At 37.5% G+C, this 26,926-nt stretch overlaps 1 protein-coding gene across 3 annotated transcripts in view; it reads right to left on the bottom strand.

Moving 5' to 3' along the window:
• The window catches only part of Men-b (NADP-dependent malic enzyme b, mitochondrial), a 270,075-nt gene that overhangs the window by 35,601 nt on the left and 207,548 nt on the right, over positions 1 to 26,926 (bottom strand). For all 3 annotated transcript variants that reach the window (XM_089103272.1, XM_089103274.1, XM_089103273.1), the window contains exon 10: positions 193 to 363. In XM_089103272.1, coding sequence (XP_088959398.1) covers positions 193 to 363 — 171 coding nt within the window. The remainder of the gene's footprint in view (positions 1 to 192; positions 364 to 26,926) is intronic.

Raw genomic sequence — 26,926 nt, 5'->3', positions numbered from 1 at the left:
AAGTCGAAACTTAAACGAACAAAAATTATTGTTTCACAGACTATGCAAAAAATTTAAAAACAAAACTTAATATATTTCTGCGTATATGGCTGCACCTATTGGTCTTTTGCGTGACAGTATGAATTCAACAGTGCTGGACCGAAAGGTCCAGCTTTTGATTTCGATCGATTTGAAGGGAAAAAAGGCACTCACCTTGGCCGCCATTAGGAAGACTTCATCACCGATGTGATATAATCCTGTACATATAACGCCAAGTGCTACACCGGGGAAAATATAAGCGTTGTTACCCTGTCCAGGATAAAATGTCTTTCCATTAAATTGAACTGGGGGAAACGGAGATCCACTAGCAAATATGACAGTCCCCTGAAAATAAGACACATTATCACTCAACAAATAGATTCTCAAATAACATAGGAAAAAATTATTAGAACAACAATGGAAAAAAAAATATGTAGGCCACATATAACTTCCTCTGTTAGAACGAGGATAAGCGCGTAGTGAGTGGACTATTTGTTAGGGGTAGATGTTAACTGTATCAATCTAGGTGCACTAGACTTAAATATGAATGACGCCAATTTGCAGCTACGCACATAGAAATATTCTACTGTTAGGCTATGTGGCAAAACAAAAAATGCATTCTAGCTTTAATGGTTTATTCCAACATCCTCTTGAATTTTTTTCCCCCTTTTTCTAAGTCCCTTCTTGGGGTAGTGGTGACAACCTTCTCTTGGTGCCCCTCAGTAGTAGACACAAACGGGGGCATACTACTACTAATAATTACAGTCACCCATATTGTCGTGAAAACATCGTCAAAAACAAGAAAAGAAAAAATATATTTTACTTTATGGTAACCAGTGATATTCTTCTAATAAATTGTCTTTGCTTTCGAACCAAGCAGCACAGATGCAGCACATTGCCGAATTTGGGAAACAGATAGTATTGTTCTGTGCAACATATTCATTTGCAGTAGTCTCCTCCATATGTGGATTTTTTTAACCGAAGATTCAACGGATGCACAAAACCGAATGATTAAATTTGCTAAATGACTTGCAACACATTGTCCACTCAGTGTCTCTGACACGATGAGATATGTCTTAAAAAGCAAGAAGACATGTTTTACGTTCTACTGATCATTGGGTTTCTTGTAATAAATTCTCTATGCTTTCGACTCAAGTCTAATAATTTAAAAAAGGAATGATATACAATTGTAACTGACACCTGATCGAGTATCATCCCTAAAGACAGCTATTTATTTAGTACGTTTTCAAATGATTTACCTATTTTTTTTGACAATTTGCTGATTTGACGACTTTGACAATTTTTTTTGGATTTATGTTTATATCAATTATCTTTAAAATGCTGGATGTAAAGTCATAGAGAAACAGAAGGCTTACTTTTAAAAAAATCCTATGATTCAAAACTTTTTGTTCTTTTTACTGACCTAAAATCACACAAAACGAAACCAATCAGCTGGAATTTAACTTTTCGCTTTTTTACTGATGTCAAATCTCAAACGGGGGGGGGGGGGTTAAGGCCAACTAAGTTTTAAGAGACGGGTCATTTGTGGCTTGGCTAGTGGGGCAAGGGGGGTGACTGTCCCCGGGTGCAAACTCTGAGGAAGCACCAAACTAAATTTTGTTTCTATATTGTGTTTACTCATGCTGTGGTAGTGATGGTGGTAGGGGGAGGGCAAAAACCGACATTGTCTCTGGGCGCTGAAAACCCTAGCTGTACATCCTTTTTTCAAGCAATAAGGAGTAATGGTATTGGCTTGCGAAAATGTGTCACAGATGTAAACGAACTAAATTAAACCACACTTTTTACCACGGTATTATTGAAAATTAATATTTCTTTCATATAACTTATTTCTTTATATTCGTATTAAATCTTTATATTCGTATTGTGGCAAAGCCCCATTCCTTCTAGCATATACATAAACAAACAATCATTAACACATGCATAATACCTAGGAATTAAACTGAGTAAACGACTAGCAGCACCTCAGGTACCCTTTACGTGCCTGACACCAACAGGCCTGTTTAAAACAAATAGAGGAAATTAGAAATCCTAAAAAGAAGATTTCTATAAAGACAAAGAAAAAACTACATTCCTATCAATAGTAATCTGATAAGTTGAAACATGGGTCTTTAATTTTGGTTACTATATGTTTTGTTTTTTAGGTTTCTGTTAGTGGATTTATTTGATTATTCCATCTAACAGAGGATAGCCATTGAACAAATAGCCGACGTATCCGAGTAAAAACATCGAGTTTACTTAAGTGTGTAGTATTTAACGTGATCAATTCCAGTTATGACATAGAGATAAATAAATATTAGTGCGTAAATTAGCTATGCTACTAGCAAATCACTCCAGCACCAAGCCACATGAGGCCAACACAGCTGTGCAACCTCCTCTTCCATCCCGATCTATTCAAGGCTTCACTTTTCACCCCCTCCCCCCTTGAAGATTTTTTTGAATCCTTCCTTATTAGCTGTTCTCTCTCCATTCAGGGACGGCCTGCTTTTCGTTTGGCACCGGTTGGATGGCCAAAAAGCAGAATCATAGGCGATCTGTCCTCCTTTATCTGTGAAACTTGTTCTACACATCTCAATCTTTCTTTCATTATGGCTATAGAAAGCGGAATCAAACCATGTTTTTCGTAAAATTTTGTTCTTTGACATACGGTAAGTCAAACGGGTACAAAAACTATCCTTTGAAAATTCTTCTGGAAAATATTTAACAAATCTTCCTCTGCCTTTCGAAGCACATATGGTTCAGAACCAAACTCGACCACTGTCATTACCGTAGCTACCAATATTCTAATCTTGGTTCTCAGCCATATTTTCCTAATCTTCCAAACTTTCTTCAACTGTGAAAAAACATCCTAGGACAAGGCTATTCCACTTTTGACATCTTTACTGAATCCACCATCTTTTCTAACAATACTATAAATGTAAGTGAAGCTATCCTCTTCATCGATCTTTTCGTTACCCAACATCACCTCTTCGCCTTCATTTATTCCTAGTTAAGCAACTTAGTCTTCTTAACATTCGAACCTATTTTTGCACCCTGAACTCTCAGAACCTTTAAAAATTCATTCATTTCGACAACGTTTTGTCTAGAAACTCAAATCATCTGTATAATCTACGTCTAGGATAGTTTACATTTCTATTTGATTTCAAGCTCTCCCAGAGCCTTTCCCATGTTCCTAAATACAAAGTCAATCAAAATAATCCATCTAAACGGGGATAGGACACATTCATCTAAAATCCGGATTCACCACCAAAGCGCAGCAATATTGTTCTCTCACATAGCACTAATCACTTTAAAGAACTTATCTGGTACACAGTACAAATATAGGACCTTCACAAATTTTTTTCTATCGACTCAATCAAAAGCCTGTTTACGATCGATAAAATCGAGGACTAAAGGAGCATGGTGATTTAGACACTTCTCAATTATTAATCTAAGAAGGAAAAACTTGATCGATGCATCTTCTCTCCTTCCTGAAACCACACTTCGTCTATTAAGTATCACCATATTAAGTAATTTGCTTTCTACATAAATAGAGCTAATGCCTCTACGATTACCATACTCACCCTCATCACCTTTCTTATAAAGGGGTTTAAATAAAGTTTTCTTAAAATCACTCAGTACTTCCCTTTAAAAAAACATATTTATGATCTTCAGTAATTTATCTCCAACTTCACAGTCACCATATTAAAAAAAAGCTCATTTACCATAATTTCAGTTCCTTGGGCCTTGATATTTTGTAGTCCTTTTAGTACTGTCTCTAACTAATCTTCCCAAAATGAATATTTCTTTACTGTTCAAATAGAATATGAAAAAAGTAAAAATTTATTGAACTTGTCAAATTTTAGCTATTACAAAGAAGCTTTGCAGTAAGACTGCTTAAATGGTCAAAATGAAGCCTTTGAAATTGAAGAAAAATCAAAAAGAATTTTTTAAAGAACTTTGGGACGACTATTATTTTTTCTGACGAGCAAAATGCATGTTGGCTCGTGTGTTTATACTAGTATAATCATAGGCAGCGCAATAGCGCTAAGTAAAGAACGATGTTGGCACAATGTAATATTTTTTTTTTCCATACCCGGGCACTTCGTATCGAAGAAGTTGTCTAAGAAACTTCGAAAAGGCCTCATTCGATTGAAAATTGGAGTGGCTGGTGTCCTCTTTAATAGTCGAAAGTGATTGGTAGGCAACTAGCCCCCCCCCCAAAACCCCAAAGCCCCATAAGCCCATAATATGTTTTTGAGGAGGATACTCCCCCACAACCCTCGGGGCAAGGGCTTTAAGTTATGCCCTGAGGGCATACAAGAAAGATGTAGGCACAACGTATTATTTAATATTTTTTCCTTTAGAGCAGGGCACTTCGTATCGAAGAAGTTGTCGTAGAAACTTCCAAATGGGCTCATTCAACTGGAAGGCATATAACACCCCTTCCACGCCCACCATTTTCCGAAACACATCCAATCAAAATTTTGAGATATCCATTTTGTTCAGCGTAGTTGATTTCCAGATAGAAATTATGTTTTAGAGGAGGACCCCTCCCCCACAGCCTTCAGGGCAAGGGCTGTAAGTTATGCCCTGGGGACATATAAGGTTTTTATAGAAAGCGTTCTAAAAAAAACTTCAAAAAGGGCTCATTCGATTGGAAATTCAAAGAGCTCGTGCCCTTTTTAATAGTCGAAAATGATCGGAGGGAAACTAGCCCCCCCCCCACGCCCACCATTACTCCAAACAAATCCAAACAAAATATTGAGATATCAATTTTCTTCAGCATAGTTGATATCCCGATATAAAATTTTTTTTTGAGGGGAACACTCTCTCACAACCATCAGGGCAAGGCTTTTAAGCTATTCCTCGGGGGCATATGAGGGCGAAGTTAGTATATCGTATTCTTTATTATTGTTTTTCTTTAGAGCAGTGCGGTTCTTATCGAAAAAGCTTTCATAGAAACTTCCAAAAAGGCTCATTCAATCGGAAATTTGAGTGGCTTGTGCCCATTTTAATAGTCGAAAATGATTGGAAGGCAACTAACACCCCTTCCACGCCCACCTTAAAAACACATCCAATCAAAATTTTGAAATAGCCATTTTGTTCAGCGTAGTTGATTTCCTGATATAAATTATGCTTTCGAGGGGGACACTCTTCCAGAGCCTTCAGGGCAAGGGTTGTAAGTTATGCCCTGGGGACATGTAAGGTTCTTATATAAAATGTTGTCGTATGAACTTCAAAACAGGCTCGTTCGATTTAAAATTCAAAGGGCTAGTGCATTTTTAATAGTCGATAGTTATTGCAGGGCAACCAACCCCCCTCTCCCGCTCACCTTTTTCCCAAACACATCCAATCAAAATTTTGAGATAGCTATTTTTTACAACGTAGTCTTAAGTTCTGTAAATTAGTTCTTTGAGAATGACAACCCCCTCAGAGCCCTCAGGGCAAGGGATGTAAGTTATACCCTGGGGGTATATAAAGTTTTTATAGAACGTGTTGTCGTATAAACTTCAAAAAGGGCTCATACGATTAGAAATTTAAATGACTAGTGCCCTTTTTAGTAGTCGAAAGTAATTGGAAGGCAACTAACAGCCCTTCCAGGCCCACCATTTCACAAACACATCTAATCAAAATTTTGAGATAGACATTTTGTTCCACGCAGTTTAAAGTTCAGGAAATTATAGCTTTGAGCAGGACACTCCCCCCAGAGTCTTCAGGGCAAGGGTTATAAGTTATGCCCTGTCGGCTTATAAGTTTTTATTGAAATCCTTGTCGCAGAAACTTGAAAAAGGGCTCATTCACTTAGAAATTCAAAGTTCTAGTGCCCTTTTTAATAGTCGAAAGTGATTTGAGGGCAACTAACCCCCCTCTCTCGCCCACCTTTTCCCCAAAAACGTCCAACCCACTTTTTTAGATAGCCATTTTGTGCAGAACAGTTGGATTACAGGTAGAAGTGGGGTTTTGGAAAAGAACGCTCCCCCACAGTCCTCGGGACAAGTTCTGTAAGTGTTGCCGTGGGAACTCGAGTAGTTTTTATAAAGCTTATTGAAGTAGCAACTCCACAAAGGGCATTTCTGATTAAAACTGGCAATGGCTAGTGCCCTTTTTAATACTCGAAAGTGATTGGAAGGCAACTAACACCCTTTCCACGCCAACTATTTCCCCAAACATATCAAATAAAAGTTTTGAGATAGCCATTTTGTTCCAAAAAGTTTAAAGTTCAGGAAATTATACATTTGAGCAGAACAATCCCCCCACAGTCTTCAGGGCAAGGGTTATAAGTTATGCCCTGGGGGCATATAAGGTTTTTATTGAAATCTTTGTTGTAGAAACTTCAAAAATAGCTAATTCGATTGGAAATTCAAAGGGCTAGTGCTTGAGTGTTTTGAGGGCAACTAACCCCCCTCTCACGCCCACCATTTCCCCAAACACATCCAATCAAATTTTTGAGATATCCATTTTGTTCAACGTAGTCGCTAGAAATTAGGTCTTTTAGGATGATAACCCCCTCAGAACCCTCAGTGCAAGGGTTGTAAGTTTTGCCCTGGGGGCATATAAGGTTTATATAGAAAGTAGAAAGTAAAAATTTCAAAAAGGACTCATTTGATTGGAAATTGAACTGGTCATTTTTATCAGTTAAAAATGAGTGGAAAGTAATTAACCTCCCTCTCACGTCAACTATGCCCTTAAAACCATTCATTAAAAGTTTAGAGATAACCATTTTGTTCAAAATCGTTGAATTTTCTGGTACTTATATATTTAAGGATTATAAACCCCCAAGATTACTCCAGGGCAAAGGTTTTAAGTTATACCCTGGGGGCATATAAGGTTTTTAGATAGAGTTGTCGTAAAAACATCAAAAGTGGCTCATTCAATTGGGAATTGAGAGGGCTAGTGCCCTTTTTAATAGTTGAAAGTGACTGGAGGGTAACTAACCACCCGCTCACGCGCAACATTCCCCCAAACAAATCCATTGAAAATTTTCAGATAACCATTGTGTTCAACGTAGTAGAAAGTTCTGGAAAAAAAGTCTTTGAGGATGACACCCCACCAGCCCTCAGGGCAACGGTTGTCAGTTATGCCCTGGGGGCATATAAGGTTTTTATTGAAAGCGTTGTCATAGAAACTTCAAAAGGCCTCATTTGATTGGAAATTGAAAGGGCTAGTGCCTTTTTTAATAGTTGAAAGTGAAAGGAGAGCGACTATCGCCCCTCTCAAGCCCACCATTTTCCCAAACACATCCAATCAACATTTTGAGATTCGGCCCTATTTGAACGACGACAAACTGTTGCAGATGACTTTTTGGCCCTATTTGCGACCAAATGCGGCCCTATTTGAACGACGATAAACTCTTACAAATGACTTTTTTGGTCCTATTTGCGGCCAAGTGCGGCCCTATTTGAACGACGATAAACTCTTGCAAATGACTTTTTTGGTCCTATTTGCGGCCAAATGGGGCCCTATTTGAACGACTATAAACTCTTGCGACTGACTTTTTTAGTCCTATTTGCGGCCAAATGTGGCCCTATTTGAACGACGATAAACTCTTGCGAATGAATTTTTTGATCCTATTTGCGGCCAAGTGCGGCCCTATTTGAACGACGATGAACTCTGAGTAATGACTTTTTTGGTCCTATTTGCGGCCAAATGCGGCCCTATTTGAACGACGATAAACTCTTGCAAATAAATTTTTTGGTCCTATTTGCGGCCAAATTCGGCCCTATTTGAACGACGACAAACTTGCAAATGACTTTTTTGGTCCTAATTGCGGCCAAATGCGGCCTTATTTGAACGACGATAAACTCTTGCGAATTACTTTTTTGGTCCTATTTGTGGCCAAATACGGCCCTATTTCAACGACGATAAACTCTTGCGAATGACTTTTTTGGTCCTACTTGCGGCCAAATGCGGCCCTATTTGAACGACGATAAACTCTTGCGAATGATTTTTTTGGTCTTTTTTGCGGCCAAATGAGGCCCCTATTTGAACGACGATAAACTCTTGCAAATGACTTTTTTGGCCCTATTTGCGGCCAAATGCGGCCTTATTTGAACGACGATGAACTCTGGCGAATGACTTTTTTGGTCCTATTTGCGGCCAAATGCGGCCCTATTTGAACGACGATAAACTCTTGCGAATAACTTTTTTGGTCCTATTTGCGGCCAAATTCGGCCCTATTTGAACGACGACAAACTCTTGCAAATGACTTTTTTGGTCCTATTTGCGGCCAAATGCGGCCTTATTTGAACCACGATAAACTCTTGCGAATTACTTTTTTGGTCCTATTTGCGGCCAAATGCGGCCATATTTCAACGACGATAAACTCTTGCTAATGACTTTTTTGGTCCTACTTGCGGCCAAATGCGGCCCTATTTGAACGACGATAAACTCTTGCGAATGATTTTTTTGGTCCTTTTTGCGGCCAAATGAGGCCCCTATTTGAACGACGATAAAATCTTGCAAATGACTTTTTTGGCCCTATTTGCGGCCAAATGCGGCCTTATTTGAACGACGATAAACTCTTGCGAATGAATTTTTTGGTCCTATTTGCGGCCAAATGCGGCTCTATTTGAACGACGATAAACTCTTGCGAATGACTTTTTTGGTCCTACTTGCGGCCAAATGCGTCCCTATTTGAACTACGATAAACTCTTGCGAATGACTTTTTTGGTCCTTTTCGCGGCCAAATGAGGCCCTATTTGAACGACGATAAACTCTTGCAAATTACATTTTTGGTCCTATTTGCGGCCAAAGGCGGCCCTTTTTGAACGACGATAAACTCTTGCGAATGAATTTTTTGGTCCTTTTTGCGGCCAAATGCCGCCCTATTTGAACGACGATAAACTCTTGCGAATGACTGTTTTGGTCCTATTTGCGGCCAAATGCGGCCCTAATTGAAGGACGATAAACTCTTGCAAATGACTTTTTTAGCGATATTTGCGGCCAAACGTGGCCCTATTTGAACGACGATAAACTCTTGCGAAAGACTTTTTGGTCCTATTAGCGGCCAAATGCGGCCCTATTTGAACGACGACAAACTCTTGCAAATAACTTTTTTGGCCCCATTTGCGGCCAAATGCAGCCCTATTTGAACGACGATAAATTCTTGCAAATGAAGAAAGAATGACTTGAGTAGTGTGCTAATAGGCACCACAGAACCTACAGGAAAACCTACAAGACCATGCACAGTTTCAACCGTACATTCAACCCTACAAGAATATGGTCAAAAGTATAATAGATTGAAACGGGACAAGAATATGCTCAAAAGTGTAAAAGGTTTCAAGTATACATTCAACTATACATTCACGCCTACAAGAATATGGTCAAAAGTGTATACAATATGAACGGTACATGAAATGGGACAAGGAAAACCCATGCCTGAGACATTAAACTTACGCGTGAACATTTTAAAAAGCTAATCTGCCTTGGAAACAGTTTGACGTGTTCGGGAGAATACGTTCCTTGGCGTCTGATTGACATTTGCAAAAAAGGGGTAATTAGTGATTGGATAATTTTTTAACATGAAATCTCTGAATAAAATATTTTTGGAGGGATGGGATGATGGGAGAAGGATTTCTTAGAGTACTTATAGTGCTGTACTGTGGGCCGACTTGCTAGCGAAAAACTCGTATGGTTGACTTGAACTAAATCAAAATACACTATGTGCACACAGATTTTCAAAATGACATATCTCAAAAAGGGATTTGTGTATTAAGTTGGAACTTTCAGAGAGTGCTTAAAGGGAAAGTCAATTCACCAAAAGGAAATATGTGCACGCTCAGGCTGGGGTTGAGTTGCACGGGAGTTGAGTTGCACTGAGGGTTGAGTTGCACGAGGGCTCAGTTAAAGGGGGTATAGTTACACGGGGGTTTAGTTAAATGCGGTCGAGTTGCACGAGGGTTCAGTAGCACGAGGGTTCAGTAGCACGGGGGCTCAGTTGTAAGGGGTTTCGGTTATACAAGGGTTCAGTTACATGGGGAGTTCAGTTGCACGGGGGTTGAGTTGCACGAGGGATTCAGTTGCACGGGGGTTCAGTTACATGCGGGTACAGTAGCACGAGGGTTCAGTAGCACGGGGGTTCAGTTGTACGAGGTTTCGGTTATACACGGGTTCAGTTACATGGGTAGTTCAGTTGCACGGGGGTTTAGTTAAATGAGGTTGAGTTGCACGGGGGTTGAGTTTCACGAGGGGTTCAGTTGCACGGGGGGTCAGTTAAATGCGGGTTCAGTTACACGGGGTTTAGTTAAATGTGCTTGAGTTGCACGGGGGTGGAGTTGCACGAGGGTTCCGTTAAAGGGGGTTCAGTTGCACGGGGGTTTGAGTCATTTTTACGGGGTTTGAGAGACTCTGTTGCCTGATTCCGAGTGGTTTTTCTTTACTTGGTGCCCATTTAAAAAAAAACGATAGAAAAAGTTATTTCTTTCAAAAATCTTTTCCGATGTAACTAAGAGGCATCTGTCTTTGTAATTAGAGAAATGCTCCCTTTTGGAAAAACGGGCATGGCAAGCTTGTGTTATCTTAGAGATTAATGCGTAACTCGAGACATCTTGGCAAAGTTTTAAATAGAGGCTGTTTCCAAAAAGATTTAGGATTCATGAACTTTAGTGTTGCCAGTCAAAAGCTATGAGTTTGAGAAAATTGCCTGATTATCGAAAAATGAAGAAACACTTTCTAAAACTCGACGGGAATGGGATCGTCTTGAGGGGGAATTTTCCATGGAAGAACTGGAGGGTATTTTTGCGTGAAAACAACTTCAACCGTGCCCAGCCCCCCCGCGATTAGAAATTAAATTACAAAAAAAGTTTCTTCAACTGAAAGTAAGGAGCAACATCAAAACTTAAAAACGGACAGAAAATAGAGGTTGTTTCCAAAAGATTTAGGATTCATTAACTTTAGTGTTGCCAGTCAAAAGCTATGAGTTTGAGAAAATTGCTTGATTATCGAAAAATGAAGAAACACCTTCCAAAAGTCGACAGGAATGGGATTGTCTTGAGGGGGGAATTTTCCATGGAAGAGGTGGGGGGTATTTTTACGTGAAAACAACTTCAAACGTGCCCAGCCCCCCTCCCCCACGATCAGAAATTAAATTATAAAAAAAGTTTCTTCCACTGAAAGTAAGGAGCAACATCAAAACTTAAAAACGGACAGAAAATAGAGGCTGTTTCCAAAAGATTTAGGATTCATTAACTTTAGTGTTGCCAGTCAAAAGCTATGAGTTTGGGAAAATTGCCTGATTATCGAAAAATGAAGAAACACCTTCCAAAAGTCGACAGGAATGGGATTGTCTTGAGGGGGGAATTTTCAATGGAAGAGGTGGAGGGTATTTTCACGTGAAAACAAATTCAACCATGCCCAGCCCCCCGCGATCAGAAATTAAATTATAAAAAAAGTTTCTTCAACTGAAAGTAAGGAGCAACATCAAAACTTAAAAACGGACAGAAAATAGAGGCTATTTCCAAAAGATTTAGGATTCATTAACTTTAGTGTTGCCAGTCAAAAGCTATGAGTTTGAGAAAATTGCCTGATTATCGAAAATGAAGAAACACCTTCCAAAAGTCGACAGGAATGGGACTGTCTTGAGTGGGGAATTTTCCATGGAAGAGGTGGAGGGTATTTTTACGTGAAAACAACTTCAACCGTGCCCAGCTCCCCGCAATCAGAAGTTAAATTATAAAAAAAGTTTCTTCAACTGAAAGTAAGGAGCAACATCAAAACTTAAAAACGGACAGAAAATAGAGGCTGTTTCCAAAAGATTTAGGATTCATTAACTTTAGTGTTGCCAGTCAAAAGCTATGAGTTTGGGAAAATTGCCTGATTATCGAAAAATAAAGAAAAACCTTCCAAAAGTCGACAGGAATGGGATTGTCTTGAGGGGGGAATTCTCCATGGAAGAGGTGGAGGGTATTTATACGTGAAAACAAATTCAATCTTGCCCAGCCCCCCGCTATCAGAAATTAAATTATAAAAAAAGTTTCTTCAACAGAAAGTAAGGAGCAACATCAAAACTTAAAAACGGTCAGAAAATAGAGGCTGTTTCCAAAAGATTTAAGATTCATTAACATTTTCCAATTTATTTTTTTTTCTTTTTGTACATATCTTAAAATGTCAAAATATGCTTACGGGTCTAACAATTGTGCTCTATGATTGGTCAGAGACACGATGTGGCTGTCCCACTGGTATTCTATGACCGGTTATTGACACTAGCTAGTCTATTGCATATATTAAATCAGTATTTTTTACGCAGTGGAACGATAAACACATAAGTCACCTTAAAAAAAGAAGTGAAGATGGAACATTTTAATAGAGTATGTTCACATAACAAGGTTGTTGTAGCATTGAATGCCGACAAGGAGAAGTATTTAAACTATGAAACAACTACAAGTGGTAGCACTATTGGAAATGTATGCATGCATTGTCAAGACAGTAAAGAATTAAATTTCTTTGGAATAGCGAAAAAATTCAACTGCTATGATGGTGGTTATGTGACATTGAGATCTCTAGAGATGATTGCACTTAAAGAGAATGCTAACATAAAAATATTTTTTGATGATAGAACACAACTCCTTTCTACTGCTGCAGGTAACACATTACCTACGGATACACCCAATCATCAGCTTTCGAGTATTAGCATTCAACGGAAGGCTAATAGAAGAAAGGCTTACTCTGCTAGTAATATCGTAAACCATATCGTGTTTACGTGCCGAAACTGCTATCTGTGTACAAATAATGTGTTAATAGACAGTGAAATTGCCAGAAAAATAAAAATGGCATTGTCAAAAAATATCACTACGGAATATAAAGAAGAAACGATTCTTTTGTACATATCTTAAAATGACAAAATATCTTTCTTGAATTCACCTCTTGGATACACAATACAGAAATTAAAAAAAAATGTAATTTCAAGACTTCATTTGCATGCAAGAGATACCGAGAGTTCTATGACTCCTCCCCACAATGAATTCTAAGGGTTTTATGACTCCTCCCCAAAATGAATTCAGATACTTTTAGGAGTCATCCCCCTTAGCCATAACTCCATTCGACCTTGAGTGAAGGTATATAAGTTTGATGATGTATTTCTCTTCTTAACAACTACATTAATACCTTCCAAGATGATAGGACTATGACACAGAATTTATCGGTTTGAAAAAATCATCTTGTGGTGTTATATTTGAATGTGCATTTTTATTTTTGTCAATGGAACTTGAAGAAATTGACTGTTATCATTGGATAGTGAACTACAACATGTATGAGTATGTAGTATATTCCGTAGTATATTCCGTACATGTATATTCCGTAGTGATATCTTTTGACAATGCCATTTTTATTTTTCTGGCAATTTCACTGTCTATTAACACATTATTTTTACACAGGTAACAGTTTCGGCACGTAAACAAGATATGGTTTACGATATTAGTAGCAGAGTAAGCCTTTCTTTTATTAGCCTTCCGTTGAATGCTAATACCCGAAGTTGATGATTGGGTGTATTCGTAGGTAATGGGTTACATGCAGCAGTAGAAAGGAGTTGTGCTCTATCATCAACAATTATTTTTATGTTAGCATTCTCTTTAAGTGCAACAATCTCTAGAGATCTCAATCTAACATAACCACCATCATAGCAGTTGAATTTTTTCGGTATTCCAAAGGACTTTAATTCCTTGCTGTCTTGACAATGCATTCATACATTTCCAATATTGCTACCACTTGTAGTTGTTTCATAGTTTAAATACTTTTCCTTGTCGGCATTCAATGCTACAACAACCTTGTTATGTGAACACACTCTATTAAAATGTTCCATCTTCACTTTTTTTTAAAGATGACTTATGTGTTTATCGTTCCACTGCGTAAAAAATACTGATTTAATATATGCAATAGACTAGCTAGTGTCGATAACCGGTCATAGAATATCAGTGGGAAAGCAACATCGTGTCTCTGACCAATCATAGAGCACAATTGTTAGACCCGTAAGCATATTTTGACATTTTAAGATATGTACAAAAAGAAAAAAAATAAATAAAGTGGAAAATGTTAATGAATCCTAAATCTTTTGGAAACAGCCTCTATTTGTGACCGTTTTTAAGTTTTGATGTTGTTCCTTACTTTCAGTTGAAGAAACTTTTTTTATAATTTAATTTCTGATCGCGGAGGGCTGGGCATGGTTGAAGTTGTTTTCACGTGAAAATACCCTCCACCTCTTCCATGGAAAATTCCCCCCTCAAGACAATCCCATTCCTGTCGACTTTTGGAAGGTGTTTCTTCATTTTTCGATAATCAGGCAATTTTCTCAAACTCATAGCTTTTGACTGGCAACACTAAAGTTAATAAATCCTAAATCTTTTGGAAACAGCCTCTATTTTCTGTCCATTTTTAAGTTTTGATGTTGCTCCTTACTTTCATTTGAAGAAACTTTTCTTATAATTTAATTTCTGATCGCGGGGGCTGGGCACTGTTGAAGTTGTTTTAACGTGAAAATACCCTCCACCTCTTCCATGGAAAATTCCCCCTCAAGACAATCCCATTCCTGTCGACTTTTGGAAGGTGTTTCTTCATTTTTCGATAATCAGGCAATTTTCTCAAGCTCATAGCTTTTGACTGGCAACACTAAAGTTAATGAATCCTAAATCATTTGGAAACAGCCTCTATTTTCCGTCCGTTTTTAAGTTTTGATGTTTCTCCTTACTGTCAGTTGAAGTAACTTTTTTTATAATTTAATTTCTGATCATGGGGGGGCTGGGCACGGTTGAAGTTGTTTTCACGTAAAAATACCCTCAACCTCTTCAATGAAAAATTCCCCCCTCGAGACAATCTCATTCCTGTTGACGTTTGGACGGCGTTTCTTCATTTTTCGATAATCAGACAATTTTCTCAAACTCATAGCTTTTGACTGGCAACACTAAAGTTAATGAATTCTAAATCTTTTGGAAACAGCCTCTATTTTCTGTCCATTTTTAAGTTTCGATGTTGCTCCTTACTTTCAGTTGAAGAAACTTTTTTTATAATTTAATTTCTGATCGCGGGGGGCTGGGCACGGTTGAAGTTGTTTTCACGTAAAATACCCTCCACCTCTTCCATGGAAAATTCCCCCTCAAGACAATCCCATTCCTGTCGACTTTTGGAAGGTGTTTCTTCATTTTTCGATAATCAGGCAATTTTCTCAAACTCATAGCTTTTGACTGGCAACACTAAAGTTAATGAATCCTAAATCTTTGGAAACAGCCTCTATTTTCTGTCCGTTTTTAAGTTTTGATGTTTCTCCTTACTTTCAGTTGAAGAAACTTTTTTATAATTTAATTTCTGATCACGGGGGGGCTGGGCACGGTTGAAGTTGTTTTCACGTAAAAATACCCTCAACCTCTTCAATGAAAAATTCCCCCCTCAAGACAATCCCATTCCCGTTAACTTTTGGAAGGCGTTTCTTCATTTTGTGATAATCAGACAATTTTCTCAAAATCATAGCTTTTGACTGGCAACACTAAAGTTAATAAATCCTAAAACTTTTGGAAAAAGCCTCTATTTTCTGTCCGTTTTTAAGTTTTGATGTTGCTCCTTACTTTCAGTTGAAGAAAATTTTTTATAATTTAATTTCTGATCGCAGGGGGCTGGGCACGGTTGAAGTTGTTTTCACGTGAAAAGACCCTCCACATCTTCCATGGAAAATTCCCCCCTCAAGGCAATCCCATTCCTGTCGACTTTTGGAGGGTGTTTCTTCATGTTTCGATAATCAGACAATTTTCTCAAACTCATAGCTTTTGACTGGCAACACTAAAGTTAATGAATCCTAAATCTTTTGGAAACAGCCTCTATTTTCTGTCCGTTTTTCAGTTTTGATGTTGCTCCTTACGTTCAGTTGAAGAAACTTTTTTTATAATTTAATTTCTGATCGCGGGGGCTGGGCAGGGTTGAAGTTGTTTTCACGTAAAAATACCCTCCACCTCTTCCATGGAAAATTCCCCCCTCAAGACAATCCCATTCCTGTCGACTTTTGGAAGGTGTTTCTTCATTTTTCGATAATCAGGAAATTTTCTCAGACTCATAGCTTTTGACTGGCAACACTAAAGTTAATGAATCCTAAATCTTTTGGAAACAGCCTCTATGTTCTGTCCGTTTTTAAGTTTTGATGTTGCTCCTTACTTTCAGTTGAAGAAACTTTTTATAATTTAATTTCTGATCGCGGGGGGCTGGGCACGGTTGAAGTTGTTTTCACGTAAAAATACCCTCCACCTCTTCCATGGAAAATTCCCCCCCCCTCAAGACAATCCCATTCCTGTCGACTTTTGGAAGGTTTTTCTTCATTTTTCCATAATCAGGCAATTTTCTCAGACTCATAGCTTTTGACTGGCAACACTAAAGTTAATGAATCCTAAATCTTTTGGAAACAGCCTCTATTTTCTGTCTGTTTTTAAGTTTTGATGTTGCTCCTTGCTTTCAGTTGAAGAAACTTTTTTATAATTTAATTTCTGATCGCGGAGGGCTGGGCACGGTTGAAGTTGTTTTCACTTAAAAATACCCTCCACCTCTTCCATAGAAAATTCCCCCCTCAAGACAATCCCATTCCTGTCGACTTTTGGAAGGTGTTTCTTCATTTTTCGATAATCAGGCAATTTTCTCAAACTCATAGCTTTTGACTGTCAACACTATAGTTAATGAATCCTAAATCTTTTGGAAACAGCCTCTATTTTCTGTCTGTTTTTAAGTTTTGATGTTGCTCCTTACTTTCAGTTGAAGAAACTTTTTTATAATTTAATTTATGATCACGGGGGGCTCGGTACGGTTGAAGTTGTTTGCACGTAGAAATACCCTCTACCTCTACCATTGAAAATTCCCCCCTGAAGACAATCCCATTCCTGTCGACTTTGGAAGGTGTTTCTTCATTTTTCTATAATCAGACAATTTTCTCAAACTCATAGCTTTTGACTGTCAACACTAAAGTTAATGAATCCTAAATCTTTTGGAAACAGCCTCTATTTTCTGTCCGTTTTTAAGTTTTGATGTTGCTCCTTACTTTCAGTTGAAGAAACTTTTTTAGAATTAAATTTGTGATCACTGGGGACTGGGCACGGTTGTAGTTGCTCTCACGTAGAAATACCCTCCCCCTCTTCCATTGAAAATTCCCCCCTCAAGACAATCCCATTCCTGTTGACTTTTGGAAGGTGTTTCTTCATTTTTCGATAATCAGACAATTTTCTCAAACTCATAGCTTTTGACTGGCAACACTAAAGTTAATGAATCCTAACTCTTTTGAAAACAGCCTCTATTTTCTCTCAGTTTTTAAGTTTCGATATTTCTCCTTACTTTCAACTGAATAAAATTTTTGCATGATTAGTTTTATGATTGCGGGGGGCTAAGCACTCTTAATTTTGTTTGCAAGTAAAAATGCCCTGCACCTCTTCACTGTAGAATTTCCCCCACGAGACAATCCCAGTCCTGTCAACTTTTCGTAGGTGTTTCTCCTTTTTTTCGATAATCAGGCAATTTTCTCAAACTCATAGCTTTTGACTGACAACACTAAAGTTAATGAATCCTAAATCTTTTTGAAACAGTCTCTATTTTCTGTCCGTTTTTAAGTTTTGATGTTGCTCCTTACTTTCAGTTGAAGAAACTTTTTTATAATTTGATGTGGGCTCACGGGGGGGCTGGGAACGGTTGAAGTTGTTTTCACGTTGCAATACCCTCCACCTCTTCCATGGAAAATTCCCCCCTCAAGACAATCCCATTCCTGTCGACTTTTGGAAGGTGTTTCTTCATGTTTCGATAATTAGGCAATTTTCTCAAACTCATAGCTTTTAACTGGCAGCACTAAAGTTAATGAATCCTAAATCTTTTGGAAACAGCCTCTATTTTCTGTCGGTTTTTAAGTTTTGTTGTTTCTCCTTACTTTCAGTTGAAGAACCTTTTTTTATAATTTAATTTCCGATCTCGGGGGGCTGGGCATGGTTGAATTTATATACACTTAAAAATCCCCTCCACATCTTCAATTGAAAATTCCCCCTCAAGACAATCCCATTCCTGTCGACTTTTGGAAGGTGTTTCTTCATTTTTCGATAATCAGGCAATTTTCTCAAACTCATAGCTTTTGACTGGCAACACTAAAGTTAATGAATCCTAAATCTTTTGGAAACAAACTCTATTTTCTGTCCGTTTTTAAGTTTTGATGTTGCTCCTTACTTTCAGTTGAAGAAACTTTTTTATAATTTAATTTCTGATCGCGGGGGGCTGGGCACGCTTGAAGTTGTTTTCACGTAAAAATACCCTCCACCTCTTCCATGGAAAATTCTCCCCTCAAGACAATCCCATTCCTGTCGACTTTTGGAAGGAGTTTCTTCATTTTTCGATAATCAGGCAATTTTCTCAAACTCTTAGCTTTTGACTTGCAACACTAAAGTTAATGAATCCTAAATCTTTTGGAAACATCCTCTATTTTCTGTCCGTTTTTAAGTTTTGATGTTGATCCTTACTTTCAGTTGAAGAAACTTTTTTATAATTTAATTTCTGATCAGGGGGGGGTGGGCATGGCTGAAGTTATTGTAACGTGAAAAGACCCTCCACATTTTCCATAGAAAATCGCCCCATCAAGATAATCCTTTTTCTGTATACTTTTGGAATGTGTTTCTTTATGTTTCGATAATTAGACACATTTCTCAAACTCATAGCTTTTGACTAGCAACGCTATAGTTCATGAATCCTCAATCTTTTGAAAACAGCCTCTATTTTCTGTCCGTTTTTATGTTTTGATGTTGCTCCTTACTTTCAGTTGAAGTAACTTTTTTTATAATTTAATTTATGATCACGGGGGGCTTGGAACGCTTGAAGTTGTTTTCACATAAAAATACCCTCCACCTCTTCCATGGAAAATTCCCCCCACAAGACAATCCCATTCCTGTCGACTTTTGGAAGGTATTTCTTCAATTTTAGATAATCAGGCAATTTTCTCAAACTCATAGACTTTTTCTTGCAACACTAAAGTTAATGAATCCTAAATCGTTTGGAAACAGCCTCTATTTTCTGTCCGTTTTTAAGTTTTGATGTTTCTCTTTACTTTCAGTTGAAGAAACTTTTTTATAATTTAATTTCTGATCGCGGGGGGTTGGGCACGGTTGAAGTTGTTTTCACATAAAAATACCCTCCACCTCTTCCATGGAAAATTCTCCCCTCAAGACAATCCCATTCCTGTCGACTTTTGGAAGGAGTTTCTTCATTTTTCGATTATCAGGCCATTTTCTCAAACTCAGTTCTTTTGACTGGCAACATTAAGGTTAATGAATCGTAAATATTCTGCAAACAATCTCTATTTCCTTTCCGTTTTTATGTTTTGATGTTTCTCCTTACTTTCAGTTGACGAAACTTTTGTTATAGTTTATTTTCTGATCATGGGGGGGGGGTCATGGCTGAAGGTATGGTCACGTGAAAATACCCTCCACCTTTTCCATGGAAAATTCTCCCAACAAGACAATCACTGTTCTGGCGACTTTTGGAATGTGTTTCTTTATGTTTCGATAATTAGACAAATTTCTCAGACTCATAGCTTTTAACTGGCAACACTAAAGTCAATGAATCCTAAATTTTTTGGAAACAGCCTCTATTTTCTGTCCGTTGTTAAGTTTTGATGTTGCTCCTTACTTTCAGTTCAAGTAACTTTTTTTTATAATTTAATTTCTGATCAAGGGGATCTGGGCACGGTTGAAGTTGTTTTCACATAAAAATACCCTCCACCTCTTCCAAGGAAAATCCCCCCCCCTCAAGACAATCCCAGACCTGTCGACTTTTGGAAGGTGTTTCTTTATTTTTCGATAATCAAGCAATTTTCTCAAACTCATAGCTTTTGACTGGCAACACTAAAGTTAATGAATCCTAAATCTTTTGGAAACAGCCTCTATTTTCTGTCCGTTTTTAAGTTTTGATGTTGCTCCTTGCTTTCAGTTGAAGAAACTTTTTTATAATTTGATTTCTGATCACGGGGGGCTGGGCACGGTTGAAGTTGTTTTCACGTAAAAATACCCTCCACCTCTTCCATGGAAAATTTCCCCCTCAAGACAATCCCATTCCTGTCGACTTTTGGAAGGTGTTTCTTCATTTTTCGATAATCAGGCAATTTTCTCAAACTCATAGCTTTTGACTGGTAACACTAAAGTAAATGAATCCTAAATCTTTTGGCAACAGCCTGTATTTTCTGTCCATTTTTAAGTTTTGATGTTGTTCCTTACTTTCAGTTGAAGAAACTTTTTTATAATTTAATTTCTGATAGCGGGAGGCTGGGCATGGTTGAAGTTGTTTTCACGTAAAAATACCCTCCACCTCTTCCATGGAAAATTCCCCCCTCAAGACAATCCCATTCCTGTCGACTTTTGGAAGGTGTTTCTTCATTTTTGGATAATCAGGCAGTTTTCTCAAACTCATAGCTTTTGACTGACAACACTAAAGTTAATGAATCCTAAATCTTTTGGAAACAGCCTCTATTTTCTGTCCGTTTTTAAGTTTTGATGTTGATCCTTACTTTCAGTTGAAGAAAATTTTTTATAATTTAATTTCTGATCTCGGGCGGCTGGGCACGGTTGAAGTTGTTTTCACGTAGAAATACCCTCCACCTCTTCCACGGAAAATTCCCCCTCAAGACAATCCCATTCCTGTCGACTTTTGGAAGGTGTTTCTTCATTTTTCGATAATCAGGCAATTTTCTCAAACTCATAGCTTTTGACTGGCAATACTAAAGTTAATGAATCCTAAATCTTTTTGGAAACAGCCTCTATTAAAAACTTTACCAAGATGTCTCGAGTTACGCATTAATCTCTAAGATAACACAAGCTTGCGATGCCCGTTTTTCCAAAAGGGAGCATTTCTCTAATTACAAAGATAGATGCCTTTTAGTTACATCTTAAAAGATTTTTGAAGGAAACAAATTTTTCTATCGTTTTTTTTAAATGGGACACCAAGTAAAGAAGAACCAAACGGAATCAGGCACCAGAGTCTCTCAAACCCGTAAAAATGACTCTAACCCTCGTGCAACTGAACCCCCTTTAACCGACCACTAGTGCAGCTCAACCCCCCGTGCAAGTCAAGCATATGTAACTAAACCCTGGGTAACAGAAACTGCATGTAAATGACCCCCCGTGCAACTGAACCCCACGTGAAATTCAACCCCTGTGCAACTCGACCTCATTTAACTAAACCCCCGTGCAACTGAACTACCCATGTAACTGAACCCTTGTATAACCGAAACCCCGTACAACTGAACCCCCGTGCTACTGAACCCTCGTGCTACTTTACCCGCATGTAACTGAACCCCCGTGCAACTGAATCCCTCGTGCAACTCAACCCCCGTGCAACTGAACTCCCCATGTACCTGAACCCTTGTATAACCGAAACCCCTTACAACTGAGCCCCCGTGCCACTGAACCCTCGTGATACTGAACCCTCGTGCAACTCGACCCCATTTAACTAAACCCCCGTGTAACTGTACCCCCTTTAACTGAGCCCTCGTGCAACTCAACCCTCCGTGCAACTCAACTCCCGTGCAACTCGACCCCAGCCTGAGCGTGCACATATTTCCTTTTGGTGAATTGACTTTCCCTTTAAGCACTTTCTGAAAGTTCCAACTTAATACACAAATCCCTTTTTGAGATATGCCATTTTGAAAATCTGCGTGCACACAGTGTATTTTGATTTAGTTCAAGTCAACCATACGGGTTTTTTGCTAGCAAGTCGGCCCACAGTACAGCACTATAAGTACTCTAAGAAATCCTTCTCCCATCATCCCATCCCTCCAAACAATTTTATTCAGAGATTTCATGTTAAAAAATTATCCAATCACTAATTACCCCTTTTTTTGCAAATGTCAATCAGACGCCAAGGAACGTATTCTACCCGAACACGTCAAACTGTTTCCAAGGCAGATTAGCTTTTTAAAATGTTCAAGTGTCTCAGGCATGGGTTTTCCTTGTCCCATTTCATGTACCGTTCATATTGTATACACTTTTGACCATATTCTTGTAGGCGTGAATGTATAGTTGAATGTATACTTGAAACCTTTTACACTTTTGAGCATATTCTTGTCCCGTTTCTTGTCCCGTTTCAATCTATTATACTTTTGACCATATTCTTGTAGGGTTGAATGTACGGTTGAAACTGTGCATGGTCTTGTAGGTTTTCCTGTAGGTTCTGTGGTGCCTATTAGCACACTACTGACTTGTTTAGCAAATGGCACAACAAAAACTAAGTACACAAAATAAGTTAAACTTCTAATCAACACAAGAAAGATGGCCATTTATAACGAAGGCCAAAGCACATTTAGGCAAAAGCCATTTTTGTATATTTAGTACACTATAAATAGAAAGATAGGTCATTCGGGTTTTAAGAGGTCAAAACATCCCCTAAAAATGGCTCCACAAACATCCACAAAGATCTTATAAAATCTTTTCAAATACGGCCCCTTTTTCAAAAGAAGTCTATAGACTTAGAATGCCAAGTGAAAAAAGTATTTTCAGAATAAAGGGAATTTTATAAAGTAAAATACATTTTTGCAAATGAAGAAAGATAGACTTACTTAGCAAATGGCACGACAAAACTAAGTACCAAAAACAAGTAAAAACTTATAATGAACAGAATTTGCCATTTGATACAAAGGCCAAAACACGTTTAGGCGAAAGCCATGCGGTCCTATTTAGTAACAAATAAATAGAAACACGCCTTAATTGAATTTTAAGAGGCCTAGACATCCACTAAAAATGGCTTACCGAAAGTTTTTTTTTTTGCACTAAGAGAATAATCTTACAAAATCTTTTCAAATACGGTTCCTTTTTCAAGAAATTAAATAAAAAAAACAAGTTTTTTAAACTGAAAGTAAGGAGCGACATTAAAACTTAAAACGAACAGAAATTATTCCGTATATGAAAGGGGCTGTCCCCTCCTCAACGCTTCGCTTTTTACGCTAAAGATTTTTATTGTTTTAAAAAATAAAGTTGTGAGACAGAGTCAAACTTTAGCGTAAAGAGCAAGGCGTTGAGGAGGAGACAGCCCCTTTCATATACGGTATAATTTCTGTTCGTTTTAAGTTTTAATGTCGCTCCTTTCTTTCAGTTTAAAAAACTTGTTTTTTTTTATTTAATTTCTGATCGTTTTTTAGTTAATGCAGCTTTTATTTCTGCTCACCGTAATTGAATAATTGAACAAAATTTGCATAAAAATTTTAATTTTCTTTTGCTAAATGGATGTCTCTAAATTCGGTTATGACGTAATTTACAAATTAAATTACATAACTAACTTCTATATTCGTATATTTTTCTTCTGGCAAAAAATAAAAAGTTTCAGATTTTTGCAGATATGAGCTTGAAACCTATGTAATAGGGTTTTCTGATACGCTGAATCTGACGGTGTGATTTTCATTAAAATTCTTTCACTTGTAGGGGATGTTTTCCCCCTCTTTAAAAAATCGGGTAAATTTTCTCAGGCTCGTAGCCTTTGATGAGTAATACTAAACTTAATAAAATTTATATATTTAGAATCAGCATTATAAACACATTCATTAGATACATTTATTGACATCAAAATTCCGTTTTTAAAAGTTTCGATTACTATTGAGCCATATCGCTTGTTTTTTTTTTACTGTTTTTTTTTATTACGTATATGTTATTACGTATATGAGGGGGTTCTCCCCTTAGTCAATACCACGCTCTTTACGTTAAAAGTTAAAAAAAAATTTGATTCACAAACCCCTGAATCATAAAGGCCGTTTAATTAGAATAGATAGCTCTTTTGAAAGCACCAAAAAAAACTGTAGCGTAAAGAGCAAGGTATTGACTTGGGGGAGAACCCCCTCATATACGTTATAATTTCTGTTCGTTTCAAGTTCTAATGTTGCTTCTTATTTTCAGTTGAAAAAACTTGTTTTTTTTTAATTTAATTTTTGATCGTTTTTTAAATAATGATTGGAAATCCGGCGTCCCCTTCATGGAAATTTCCCTTACCCCAAAGAAAGATCCTCCACGGAAAGATTTTCCAGAGTAACCCCCTCCTCTAGCCCCCCCCCTCCAGAAAAAAATCCTTCCTGAAAATGTCTGTATACTTCCCAATAACCAATAAATAATGCTGGCAAGTCCGGCACCCCCTTCATGGCAATTTTCCTTCCCCCATGAAAACTTCCTTCATGGACAGATCCTCCAACATAACCCCCGACCCACCCACCCCAACTACCAGAAAAAACCCTCCTGAAAACTTCAGTATACTTCCCAATAACCAATACTATATGTTAACATTGGGTAAAGTTCATAACTTTTGGCCCTCCCCCTGGGGACTTCGGGGGTTTAAGTCATCCTAAAAGACATATTTATCATGTTTTCGACCATGCTGAACAAAATGGCTATCTCAAACTTTTGATCGGGTGACTTTTGGAAAAAAAATAAGCGTGGGAGGGGGCCTAGTTGCCCTCCATTTTTTTGGTCACTTAAAAAGGGCACTAGAACTTTTAATTTCCGCTCCAATGAGCCCTCCCACGATATTCTAGGACCACTGGGTCGATACGATCACCCCTGGGAAAAAAAACAACAAAAAAACAAATAAACACGCATCCGTAATCTTTCTTCTGGCAAAAAATGCAAAATTCCACATTTTTGTAGATAGGAGCTTGAAACCTCTACAGTAGTGTTCTTGTATATACTGAATCTGATGGTGGCATTTTCGTTCCGGTTCTAAAACATTTAGGGGGTGTATCTTCCATTTTTCGAAAATCAGCCGAATGTTCTCCGGCGCGTAACTTTTAATAGGTAGGACTAAACTTGACGAAAGTTATACATTTGAAATCAGCATTGAAATCTGATTCTATTGATGTACCTATTGGTATCAAAAACCCGTTTTCTAGAGTTTCGGTTACCATTGAGCCGGGTCGCTCCTTACTTACAGTTCGTTACCACGAACTGTTTGAAAGAATTCTATAGACTTAGTTATTAGTGGAATTCTATAGTGGAAAAATTTATTTTCGGAATAAAGAGAATTTTATAAAGAAAAATACATATTGGCAAAAGAATAAAGATAGACTTACTTAGCAAATGGCATGACAAAAATATATCGTTTCGGTTTATAGTTTCGGTTTTCATTAGATATGCAAATAGGTTCTTTTAAGTTATACCGGGTGAAAATATTGATTGAGTGCTTCAAAATTAAACTGTCGTAAATTGAGTTTAATGAAATATCTTTAGTATCTCTTTTTATTGCTAAATTTTGGTTCATGTATTTTTTTTATCTCAATTACCTCTTTAAAAGTTTGTGGTAGACCAACAAACAACTTCAACCGTGCCCGTTCACCTAGTTGTTGATGGGTCCTACCAATGTAAAATTTCCCACATGAACACGGGATTCTGTAGACACCACTACCCAGTACAGGATTAGTTTTATCCTTTCCTGAGTTGAAAAAGTGTTCAACTTTTTGTTCGGTTTTGAAAGAAACAGAGAGATTATGTTTTTTAATAATTTTTCCAAGTTTATCGCCAAGTTTCGGGATGTATGGTACAGCGATGAAAGTTTTTTTTATCAATTGCCTGGGTAACTAAATCAAGGGGGACGAGCTCCTTATTTTGTTGTTTTATTTTTTTTAATCGTCTATCTATGATATTTTCAATAAGTTTGACTGGGTAACCAATGCAGAAAAGAATATCCTTGACATAATTTAATCCAGATTTTTTATAATTACAGGAACAAATTTTTAAAAATCTGTCGACTAACAAGATTGTAACCCCTCTTTTCACAGAAGGAGGGTGATGGGAAGAGAAATGTAGATATCGATCATTATGAGTCGGCTTCTTATATATAGAAAATTCAAAATCCTCGTTTTTTCACCTTGTTTGATTTTATTTTTCATTTTGTTGTCTTCTTTCCTCTCTGAGTTTCATTTGACATTTAGATGAAAGCCATGATTTTACATTTACTAAAATACAAATAGAAATATGGCTCAATTCGATTTTAAGAAGCCTAGACATCCACAAAATGGCTTAACTAAAATCTTTCCGCACTAAGAGACTATCTTAGAAAATCTTTTCAAATATGCCCCCCTTTTTCAAAACAATTGTATAGACTTAGAATGCTAAGTGAAAAAAGTATTTTCTAAAGAGGGAATTTTATAAAGAAAAATACGTTTTTGCAAATGAAGACAGATTTACGACTTAGAAATTAGTAAAGCTATTTACTTTCTTCTGAGGAATAAGCAGTCTAAGCGAAGCAACTGACTTTTAAGTGCTTTTAAGATGTCGAAAGTAAATGAACAAATGATGCAGAAAACTGAAGAAATGGCTTTCTTCGTCAAGGCTTATAAGAACAGTCAGATCAATGAACCAATTACTCTATGAGCTTGAAATGGGACAGCAAAACGCTTTCAAGTTTAAATGGCATTAGCTTTACAGATTCTCGGAACAATCGCCTTATGTCCTCTCCAGTATCCGTTTGATTCTTGCCCCATTTTTGTTATAATTTGGAAGGTGAGTGATCTAGTGTGAATGTTAGAATCGTAGGTTTATGACTCAATTAAGATATGTAGTGTCTTCTAAATCAATCAAACAGTTTGTGGTAACGAACTGTAAACAAGGAGCGACCCGGCTCAATAATAACCAAATCTCTAAAAAACGGAATTTTAGTACCAGGAGATACATCAAAAGAATAGAATTTTCATGCTGATTTCAAATATACAAGTTTCATCAAGTTTATTTTTACCCATCAACAGTTACGAGCCTGAAAAAATTTGCCTTGTTTTCGAAAAAAGGGAGAAACATCCCCCCCCCCAAAAAAAGTGATAGAATCTTTTTGAAAATTGAACCATCATATTTCAGCGTATCAGAAAACCTTACTGTAGAGGTTTCAAGCTCCTATCTGCAAAAATGTGGAATTTTGTATTTTTTGCCAGAAGAAAGATCACGGATGCGTGTTTATTTGTTGT

Source organism: Artemia sp. Qi Xiang Cuo, chromosome 2, assembly GCF_049724085.1.
Source record: "Artemia sp. Qi Xiang Cuo chromosome 2, ASM4972408v1, whole genome shotgun sequence".
NCBI classification, from domain to species: domain Eukaryota; kingdom Metazoa; phylum Arthropoda; class Branchiopoda; order Anostraca; family Artemiidae; genus Artemia; species Artemia sp. Qi Xiang Cuo.
This window is presented reverse-complemented; position numbering and strand designations above follow the sequence as displayed.